At 64.1% G+C, this 11,577-nt stretch overlaps 1 protein-coding gene across 1 annotated transcript; it reads right to left on the reverse strand.

The window, feature by feature from the left end:
* Nucleotides 1–28: 28 nt before the first annotated feature.
* Nucleotides 29–7,456, reverse strand: LOC124223765 (uncharacterized; the record flags this gene model as incomplete). Its single annotated transcript, XM_046636000.1, has 5 exons — nt 29–76; nt 4,116–4,218; nt 4,290–4,396; nt 7,176–7,278; nt 7,350–7,456. Coding segments are annotated over 5 exons (468 nt in total), but the record flags the coding sequence as incomplete, so codon positions are not given.
* Nucleotides 7,457–11,577: the final 4,121 nt, after the last annotated feature.

Genomic DNA, 11,577 nt, shown 5'->3' on the forward strand with positions numbered 1-11,577 from the left:
TCTCGGGGATCTCGGGGATCTCGGGGATCTCGGGGATCTCGGGGATCTCGGGGATCTCGGGGATCTCGGGGATCTCGGGGATCTCGGGGATCTCTCGGGGATCTCGGGGATCTCTCGGTGATCTCTCGGGGATCTCGGGGATCTCGGGGATCTCTCGGGGATCTCGGGGATCTCGGGGATCTCGGGGATCTCTCTGGGATCTCGGGGATCTGGGGGATCTCGGGGATCTCGGGGATCTCGGGGATCTCGGGGATCTCGGGGATCTCTCGGAGATCTCGGGGATCTTGGGGATCTCGGGGATCTCTCGGGGATCTCGGGGATCTCTCGGGGATGTCGGGGATCTCTCGGGGATCTCGGGGATCTCGGGGATCTCGGGGATCTCTCGGGGATCTCGGGGATCTCTCGGGGATCTCGGGGATCTCTCGGGGATCTCGGGGATCTCTCGGGGATCTCGGGGATCTCGGGGATCTCGGGGATCTCGGGGATCTCGGGGATCTCGGGGATCTCTCGGGGATCTCGGGGATCTCTCGGGGATCTCTCGGGGATCTCGGGGATCTCGGGGATCTCTCGGGGATCTCGGGGATCTCGGGGATCTCGGGGATCTCAGGAATCTCGGGGATCTCGGGAATCTCTCGGGGATCTCGGGGATCTCGGGGATCTCAGGGATCTCGGATATCTCGGGGATCTCGGGGATCTCTCGGGGATCTCGGGGATCTCGGGGATCTCGGGGATCTCGGGGATCTCGGGGATCTCGGGGATCTCTCGGGGATCTCGGGGATCTTGGGGATCTCGGGGATCTCGGAGATCTCTCGGGGATCTCGGGGATCTCGGGGATCTCGGGGATCTCGGGAATCTCGGGGATCTCGGGGATCTCTCGGGGATCTCGGGGATCTCTCGGGGATCTCGGGGATCTCGGGGATCTCGGGGATCTCTCGGGGATCTCGGGGATCTCGGGGATCTCGGGGATCTCTCAAGGATCTCGGGGATCTCGGGGATCTCTCAAGGATCTCGGGGATCTCGGGGATCTCGGGGATCTCGGGGATCTCTCGGGGATCTCGGGGATCTCGGGGATCTCGGGGATCTCGGGGATCTCGGGGGTCTCTCGGGGATCTCGGGGATCTCGGGGATCTCTCGGGGATCTCGGGAATCTCGGGGATCTCTCGGGGATCTCGGGGATCTCTCGGGGATCTCGGGGATCTCGGGGATCTCGGGGATCTCTCGGGGATCTCGGGGATCTCTTGGGGATCTCGGGGATCTCTCGGGGATCTCGGGGATCTCGGGGATCTCGGGGATCTCGGGGATCTCGGGGATCTCGGGGATCTCGGGGATCTCGGGGATCTCTCGGGGATCTCGGGGATCTCTCATGGATCTCTCGGGGATCTCGGGGATCTCGGGGATCTCTCGGGGATCTCGGGGATCTCGGGGATCTCGGGGATCTCGGGAATCTCGGGGATCTCGGGGATCTCTCGGGGATCTCGGGGATCTCGGGGATCTCGGGGATCTCGGGGATCTCGGGGATCTCGGGGATCTCTCGGGGATCTCGGGGATCTCGGGGATCTCGGGGATCTCGGGGATCTCGGGGTTCTCTCGGGGATCTCGGGGATCTCGGGGATCTCGGGGATCTCGGAGATCTCTCGGGGATCTCGGGGATCTCGGGGATCTCGGGGATCTCGGGAATCTCGGGGATCTCAGGGATCTCTCGGGGATCTCGGGGATCTCTCGGGGATCTCGGGGATCTCGGGGATCTCGGGGATCTCTCGGGGATCTCGGGGATCTCGGGGATCTCGGGGATCTCGGGAATCTCTCGGGGATCTCGGGGATCTCTCGGGGATCTCGGGGATCTCGGGGATCTCTCGGGGATCTCGGGGATCTCGGGGATCTCGGGGATCTCTCGGGGATCTCGGGGATCTCGGGGATCTCGGGGATCTCTCGGGGATCTCGGGGATCTCGGGGATCTCGGGGATCTCTCGGGGATCTCGGGGATCTCTCGGGGATCTCGGGGATCTCGGGGATCTCGGGGATCTCGAGAATCTCTCGGGGATCTCGGGGATCTCGGGGATCTCGGGGATCTCTCGGGGATCTCGGGGATCTCGGGGATCTCGGGGATCTCTCGGGGATCTCGGGGATCTCTCGGGGATCTCGGGGATCTCTCGGGGATCTCGGGGATCTCGGGGATCTCGGGGATCTCGGGGATCTCGGGGATCTCTCGGGGATCTCGAGGATCTCTCGGGGATCTCGGGGATCTCTCGGGGATCTCAGGGATCTCTCATGGATCTCGGGGATCTCTCGGGGATCTCGGGGATCTCTCGGGGATCTCAGGGATCTCGGGGATCTCGGGGATCTCGGGGATCTCAGCGATCTCGGGGATCTCAGGGATCTCGGGGATCTCGGGGATCTCGGGGATCTCGGGGATCTCTCGGGGATCTCGGGGATCTCTCAAGGATCTCGGGGATCTCGGGGATCTCGAGGATCTCGGGGATCTCTCAGGGATCTCGGGGATCTCGGGGATCTCGGGGATCTCGGGGATCTCGGGGATCTCGGGGATCTCTCGGGGATCTCGGGGATCTCTCAGGGATCTCGGGGATCTCGGGGATCTCGGGGATCTCTCGAGGATCTCGGGGATCTCTCGGGGATTTCGGGGATCTCGGGGATCTCTCGGGGATCTCGGGGATCTCGGGGATCTCTCGGGGATCTCGTGGATCTCGGGGATCTCGGGGATCTCGGGGATTTTGGGGGATCTCGGGGATCTCGGGGATCTCGGGGATCTCGGGAATCTCGGGCATCTCGGGGATCTCTCGGGGATCTCGGGGATCTCTCGGGGATCTTGGGGATCTGGGGGATCTCGGGGATCTCTCGGGGATCTCGGGGATCTCGGGGATCTCTCGGGGATCTCGGGGATCTCGGGGATCTCGGGGATCTCGGGGATCTCTCGGGGATCTCGGGCATCTCTCGGGGATCTCGAGGATCTCGGGGATCTCGGGGATCTCTCGGGAATCTCGGGGATCTCGGGGATCTCTCGGGGATCTCGGGGATCTCTCGTGGATCTCGGGGATCTCTCGGGGATCTCGGGAATCTCGGGGATCTCGGGGATCTCGGGGATCTCGGGGATCTCTCGGGGATCTCGGGGATCTCGGGGATCTCGGGGATCTCGGGGATCTCGGGGATCTCTCGGGGATCTCGGGGATCTAGGGGATCTCGGGGATCTCGGGGATCTCGGGGATCTCGGGGATCTCGGGGATCTCGAGGATCTCTCGGGGATCTCGGGGATCTCGGGAATCTCAGGGAATCTCGATGATCTCGGGGATCTCGGGGATCTCGGGGATCTCGGGGATCTCTCAGGGATCTCGGGGATCCCGGGGATCTCGGGGATCTCGGGGATCTCTCGGGGATCTTGGGGATCTCGGGGATCTCGGGGATCTCGGGGATCTCTCGGGGATCTCGGGGATCTCGGGGATCTCTCGGGGATCTCGGGGATCTCGGGGATCTCTCGGGGATCTCGGGGATCTCGGGGATCTCGGGGATCTCGGGGATCTCTCGGGGATCTCGGGGATCTCTCGGGGATCTCGGGGATCTCGGGGATCTCGGGGATCTCGGGTATCTCGGGGATCTCGGGGATCTCGGGGATCTCGGGGATCTCGGGGATCTCGGGGATCTCGGGGATCTGGGGGATCTCGGGCATCTCTCGGGGATCTCGGGGATCTCGGGGATCTCTCAGGGATCTCAGGGATCTCGAGGATCTCGGGGATCTCGAGGATCTCGGGGATCTCGGGGATCTCAGGGATCTCTCGGGGATCTCGGGGATCTCGGGGATCTTGTGGATCTCGGGGATCTCTCGGGGATCTCGGGGATCTCTCGGGGATCTCGGGGTACTTGGGGATCTCGGGCATCTCTCGGGGATCTCGGGGATCTCGAGGATCTCTCGGGGATCTCGGGGATCTCTCAGGGATCTCGGGGATCTCTCGGGGATCTCGGGGATCTCGGGAATCTCGGGGATCTCGGGGATCTCTCGGGGATCGCGGGGATCTCGGGGATCTCGGGGATCTCGGGGATCTCGGGGATCTCTCAAGGATCTCGGGGATTTCAAGGATCTCGGGGATCTCGGGGATCTCGGGGATCTCGGGGATCTCGGAGATCTCGGGGATCTCGGGGATCTCGGGGATCTCGGGGATCTCGGGGATCTCGGGGATCTCGGGGATCTCGGGGATCTCTCGGGGATCTCGGGGATCTCTCGGGGATCTCGGGGATCTCGGAGATCTCTCGGGGATCTCGGGGATCTCGGGGATCTCTCAGGGATCTCGTGGATCTCGGGGATCTCGGGGATCTCGGGGATCTCGGGGATCTCGGGGATCTCGGGGATCTCGGGGATCTCGGGGATCTCGGGAATCTCGGACATCTCGGGGATCTCTCGAGGATCTCGGGGATCTCGGGGATCTCGGGGATCTCGGGGATCTCGGGGATCTCGGGGATCTCGGGGATCTCTCGGGGATCTCTCGGGGATCTCGGGGATCTCGGGGATCTCGGGGATCTCGGGGATCTCGGGGATCTCTCGGGGATCTCGGGGATCTCGGGGATCTGGGGGATCTCGGGGATCTCTCGGGGATCTCGGGGATCTCGGAGATCTCGGGGATCTCGGGGATCTCGGGGATCTCTCGGGGATCTCGGGGATCTCGGGGATCTCGGGGATCTCGGGGATCTCGAGTAATCTCGGGGATCTCGGGGATCTCGGGGATCTCGGGGATCTCTCGGGGATCTCGGGGATCTCGGGGATCTCTCGGGGATCTCGGGGATCTCGGGGATCTCTCGGGGATCTCGGGGATCTCGGGGATCTCGGGGATCTCGGGGATCTCGGGGATCTCGGGGATCTCGGGGATCTCTCGGGGATCTCGGGGATCTCGGGGATCTCGGGGATCTCTCGGGGATCTCTCGGGGATCTCGGGCATCTCTCGGGGATCTCGAGGATCTCGGGGATCTCGGGGATCTCTCGGGGATCTCGGGGATCTCGGGGATCTCTCAGGGATCTCGGGGATCTCTCGGGGATCTCGGGGATCTCGGGGATCTCGGGGATCTTGGGGATCTCGGGGATCTCTCGGGGATCTCGGGGATCTCGGGGATCTCGGGGATCTCGGGGATCTCTCGGGGATCTCGGGGATCTCGGGGATCTCGGGGATCTCATGAATCTCTCGGGGATCTCGGGGATCTCTGGGGGATCTCGGGGATCTCGGGGATCTCGGGGATCTCGGGGATCTCTCGGGGATCTCGGGGATCTCGGGGATCTCTCAGGGATCTCGGGGATCTCTCGGGGATCTCGGGGATCTCTCGGGGATCTCGAGGATCTCTCGGGGATCTCGGGGATCTCTCGGGGATCTCAGGGATCTCTCATGGATCTCGGGGATCTCTCGGGGATCTCGGGGATCTCTCGGGGATCTCAGGGATCTCGGGGATCTCGGGGATCTCGGGGATCTCAGCGATCTCGGGGATCTCAGGGATCTCGGGGATCTCGGGGATCTCGGGGATCTCGGGGATCTCTCGGGGATCTCGGGGATCTCTCAAGGATCTCGGGGATCTCGGGGATCTCGAGGATCTTGGGGATCTCTCAGGGATCTCGGGGATCTCGGGGATCTCGGGGATCTCGGGGATCTCGGGGATCTCGGGGATCTCTCGGGGATCTCGGGGATCTCTCAGGGATCTCGGGGATCTCGGGGATCTCGGGGATCTCTCGAGGATCTCGGGGATCTCTCGGGGATTTCGGGGATCTCGGGGATCTCTCGGGGATCTCGGGGATCTCGGGGATCTCTCGGGGATCTCGTGGATCTCGGGGATCTCGGGGATCTCGGGGATTTTGGGGGATCTCGGGGATCTCGGGGATCTCGGGGATCTCGGGAATCTCGGGCATCTCGGGGATCTCTCGGGGATCTCGGGGATCTCTCGGGGATCTTGGGGATCTGGGGGATCTCGGGATCTCTCGGGGATCTCGGGGATCTCGGGGATCTCTCAGGGATCTCGGAGATCTCGGGGATCTCGGGGATCTCGGGGATCTCGGGGATCTCTCGGGAATCTCGGGGATCTCGGGGATCTCTCGGGGATCTCGGGGATCTCTCGTGGATCTCGGGGATCTCTCGGGGATCTCGGGAATCTCGGGGATCTCGGGGATCTCGGGGATCTCGGGGATCTCTCGGGGATCTCGGGGATCTCGGGGATCTCGGGGATCTCGGGGATCTCGGGGATCTCTCGGGGATCTCGGGGATCTAGGGGATTTAGGGGATCTCGGGGATCTCGGGGATCTCGGGGATCTCGGGGATCTCGAGGATCTCTCGGGGATCTCGGGGATCTCGGGGATCTCAGGGAATCTCGATGATCTCGGGGATCTCGGGGATCTCGGGGATCTCGGGGATCTCTCAGGGATCTCGGGGATCCCGGGGATCTCGGGGATCTCGGGGATCTCTCGGGGATCTTGGGGATCTCGGGGATCTCGGGGATCTCGGGGATCTCTCGGGGATCTCGGGGATCTCGGGGATCTCTCGGGGATCTCGGGGATCTCGGGGATCTCTCGGGGATCTCGGGGATCTCGGGGATCTCGGGGATCTCGGGGATCTCTCGGGGATCTCGGGGATCTCTCGGGGATCTCGGGGATCTCGGGGATCTCGGGGATCTCGGGTATCTCGGGGATCTCGGGGATCTCGGGGATCTCGGGGATCTCGGGGATCTCGGGGATCTCGGGGATCTGGGGGATCTCGGGCATCTCTCGGGGATCTCGGGGATCTCGGGGATCTCTCAGGGATCTCAGGGATCTCGAGGATCTCGGGGATCTCGAGGATCTCGGGGATCTCGGGGATCTCAGGGATCTCTCGGGGATCTCGGGGATCTCGGGGATCTTGTGGATCTCGGAGATCTCTCGGGGATCTCGGGGATCTCTCGGGGATCTCGGGGTACTTGGGGATCTCGGGCATCTCTCGGGGATCTCGGGGATCTCGAGGATCTCTCGGGGATCTCGGGGATCTCTCAGGGATCTCGGGGATCTCTCGGGGATCTCGGGGATCTCGGGAATCTCGGGGATCTCGGGGATCTCTCGGGGATCGCGGGGATCTCGGGGATCTCGGGGATCTCGGGGATCTCGGGGATCTCTCAAGGATCTCGGGGATTTCAAGGATCTCGGGGATCTCGGGGATCTCGGGGATCTCGGGGATCTCGGAGATCTCGGGGATCTCGGGGATCTCGGGGATCTCGGGGATCTCGGGGATCTCGGGGATCTCGGGGATCTCGGGGATCTCTCGGGGATCTCGGGGATCTCTCGGGGATCTCGGGGATCTCGGAGATCTCTCGGGGATCTCGGGGATCTCGGGGATCTCTCAGGGATCTCGTGGATCTCGGGGATCTCGGGGATCTCGGGGATCTCGGGGATCTCGGGGATCTCGGGGATCTCGGGGATCTCGGGGATCTCGGGAATCTCGGGCATCTCGGGGATCTCTCGAGGATCTCGGGGATCTCGGGGATCTCGGGGATCTCGGGGATCTCGGGGATTCCGGGGATCTCGGGGATCTCTCGGGGATCTCTCGGGGATCTCGGGGATCTCGGGGATCTCGGGGATCTCGGGGATCTCGGGGATCTCTCGGGGATCTCGGGGATCTCGGGGATCTGGGGGATCTCGGGGATCTCTCGGGGATCTCGGGGATCTCGGAGATCTCGGGGATCTCGGGGATCTCGGGGATCTCTCGGGGATCTCGGGGATCTCGGGGATCTCGGGGATCTCGGGGATCTCGAGTAATCTCGGGGATCTCGGGGATCTCTCGGGAATCTCGGGGATCTCGGGGATCTCTCGGGGATCTCGGGGATCTCGGGGATCCCTCGGGGATCTCGGGGATCCCTCGGGGATCTCGGGGATCTCGGGAATCTCGGGGATCTCGGGGATCTCTCGGGGATCTCGGGAATCTCTCGGGGATCTCGGGGATCTCGGGGATCTCGGGGATCTCGGGGATCTCTCGGGGATCTCAGGGATCTCGGGGATCTCGATGATCTCGGGGATCTCGATGATCTCGGGGATCTCTCGGGGATCTCGGGGATCTCGGGGATCCCTCGGGGATCTCGGGGATCTCGGGAATCTCGGGGATCTCGGGGATCCCTCGGGGATCTCGGGGATCTCGGGAATCTCGGGGATCTCGGGGATCTCTCGGGGATCTCGGGAATCTCTCGGGGATCTCGGGGATCTCGGGGATCTCGGGGATCTCGGGGATCTCTCGGGGATCTCAGGGATCTCGGAGATCTCGAGGATCTCTCGGGGATCTCGGGGATCTCGGGGATCTCGGGGATCTCGATGATCTCGGGGATCTCGGGGATCTCGGGGATCTCGGGGATCTCTCAGGGATCTCGGGGATCTCGGGAATCTCGGGGATCTCGGGGATCTCTCGGGGATCTGAAGGATCTCGGGGATCTCGGGGATCTCGGGGATCTCGGGGATCTCGGGGATCTCGGGGATCTCGGGGATCTCGGGGATCTCTCGGGGATCTCTCGGGGATCTCGGGGATCTCGGGGATCTCGGGGATCTCGGGGATCTCGGGGATCTCTCGGGGATCTCGGGGATCTCGGGGATCTGGGGGATCTCGGGGATCTCTCGGGGATCTCGGGGATCTCGGAGATCTCGGGGATCTCGGGGATCTCGGGGATCTCTCGGGGATCTCGGGGATCTCGGGGATCTCGGGGATCTCGGGGATCTCGAGTAATCTCGGGGATCTCGGGGATCTCTCGGGAATCTCGGGGATCTCGGGGATCTCTCGGGGATCTCGGGGATCTCGGGGATCCCTCGGGGATCTCGGGGATCCCTCGGGGATCTCGGGGATCTCGGGAATCTCGGGGATCTCGGGGATCTCTCGGGGATCTCGGGAATCTCTCGGGGATCTCGGGGATCTCGGGGATCTCGGGGATCTCGGGGATCTCTCGGGGATCTCAGGGATCTCGGGGATCTCGATGATCTCGGGGATCTCGATGATCTCGGGGATCTCTCGGGGATCTCGGGGATCTCGGGGATCCCTCGGGGATCTCGGGGATCTCGGGAATCTCGGGGATCTCGGGGATCCCTCGGGGATCTCGGGGATCTCGGGGATCTCGGGGATCTCGGGGATCTCTCGGGGATCTCGGGGATCTCTCGGGGATCTCGGGGATCTCGGGGATCTCTCGGGGATCTCGGGGATCTCGGGGATCTCAGGGATCTCGGGGATCTCTCGGGGATCTCTCGGGGATCTCGGGGATCTCGGGGATCTCTCGGGGATCTCGGGGATCTCGGGGATCTCGGGGATCTCGGGGATCTCGGGGATCTCTCGGGGATCTCGGGGATCTCGGGGATCTCGGGGATCTCGGGGATCTCTCGGGGAGCTCGGGGATCTCGGGGATCTCGGGGATCTCGGGGATCTCGGGGATCTCGGGGATCTGTCGGGGATCTCGGGGATCTCGGGGATCTCGGGGATCTCTCGGGGATCTCGGGGATCTCGGGGATCTCGGGGATCTCTCGGGGATCTCTCGGGGATCTTAGGGATTTCGGGGATCTCGGGGATCTCTCGGGGATCTCGTGGATCTCGGGGATCTCGGATATCTCGGGGATCTCGAGGATCTCTCGGGGATCTCGGGGATCTCGGGGATCTCAAGGATCTCTCGGGGATCTCAGGGATCTCGGGGATCTCGGGGATCTCGGGGATCTCGGGGATCTCGGGGATCTCGCGGGGATCTCGGGGATCTCTCGGGGATCTCGGGGATCTAGGGGATCTCGGGGATTTCTCGGGGATCTCGGGGATCTCTCGGGGATCTCGGGGATCTCGGGGATCTCGGGGATCTCTCGGGGATCTCGGGGATCTCGGGGATCTCCGGGATCTCGGGGATCTCGGGGATCACGGGGATCTCGGGGATCTCGCGGGGATCTCGGGGATCTCGGGGATCTCGGGGATCTCTCGGGGATCTCGGGGATCTCGGGGATCTCGGGGATCTCGGGGATCTCGGGGATCTCGGGGATCTCTCGGGGATCTCGGGGATCTCGGGGATCTTGGGGATCTCTCAGGGATCTCGGGGATCTCATGGATCTCGGGGATCTCGGGGATCTCGGGGATCTCGGGGATCTCGGGGATCTCGGGGATCTCGGGAATCTCGGGGATCTCGGGGATCTCGGGGATCTCGGGGATCTCGGGGATCTCTCGGGGATCTCGGGGATCTCGGGGATCTCTCGGGGATCTCGGGGATCTCTCGGGGATCTCGGGGATCTCGGGGATCTAGGGGATCTCGGGGATCTCGGGGATCTCTCGGGGATCTCGGGGATCTCGGGGATCTCGGGGATCTCGGGGATCTCTCGGGGAGCTCGGGGATCTCGGGGATCTCGGGGATCTCGGGGATCTCGGGGATCTCGGGGATCTGTCGGGGATCTCGGGGATCTCGGGGATCTCGGGGATCTCTCGGGGATCTCGGGGATCTCGGGGATCTCGGGGATCTCGGGGATCTCTCGGGGATCTCAGGGATTTCGGGGATCTCGGGGATCTCTCGGGGATCTCGTGGATCTCGGGGATCTCGTGGATCTCGGGGATCTCGGATATCTCGGGGATCTCGGATATCTCGGGGATCTCGAGGATCTGTCGGGGATCTCAAGGATCTCTCGGGGATCTCAGGGATCTCGGGGATCTCGGGGATCTCGGGGATCTCGGGAATCTCGGGGATCTCGCGGGGATCTCGGGGATCTCTCGGGGATCTCGGGGATCTCTCGGGGATCTCGGGGATTTCTCGGGGATCTCGGGGATCTCTCGGGGATCTCGGGGATCTCGGGGATCTCGGGGATCTCTCGGGGATCTCGGGGATCTCGGGGATCTCGGGGATCTCGGGGATCTCTCGGGGATCTCAGGGATTTCGGGGATCTCGGGGATCTCTCGGGGATCTCGTGGATCTCGGGGATCTCGTGGATCTCGGGGATCTCGGATATCTCGGGGATCTCGAGGATCTCTCGGGGATCTCAAGGATCTCTCGGGGATCTCAGGGATCTCGGGGATCTCGGGGATCTCGGGGATCTCGGGGATCTCGGGGATCTCGCGGGGATCTCGGGGATCTCTCGGGGATCTCGGGGATCTCTCGGGGATCTCGGGGATTTCTCGGGGATCTCGGGGATCTCTCGGGGATCTCGGGGATCTCGGGGATCTCGGGGATCTCTCGGGGATCTCGGGGATCTCTCGGGGATCTCGGGGATCTCGGGGATCTCCGGGATCTCGGGGATCTCGGGGATCTCGGGGATCTAGGGGATCTCTCGGGGATCTCGGGGATCTCGGGGATCTCGGGGATCTCTCGGGGATCTCGGGGATCTCGGGGATCTCGGGGATCTCGGGGATCTCGGGGATCTAGGGGATCTCGGGGATCTAGGGGATCTCTCGGGGATCTCGGGGATCTCGGGGATCTCGGGGATCTCGGGGATCGCGGGGATCGCGGGGATCGCGGGGATCTCGGGGATCTCGGGGATCTCGGGGATCGCGGGGATCTCGGGGATCTCGGGGATCTCGGGGATCTCGGGGATCGCGGGGATCGCGGGGATCGCGGGGATCTCGGGGATCTCGGGGATCTCGG

This window comes from Neodiprion pinetum, chromosome 7 (genome assembly GCF_021155775.2).
Source record: "Neodiprion pinetum isolate iyNeoPine1 chromosome 7, iyNeoPine1.2, whole genome shotgun sequence".
Classification (NCBI taxonomy): Eukaryota; Metazoa; Arthropoda; class Insecta; order Hymenoptera; family Diprionidae; genus Neodiprion; species Neodiprion pinetum.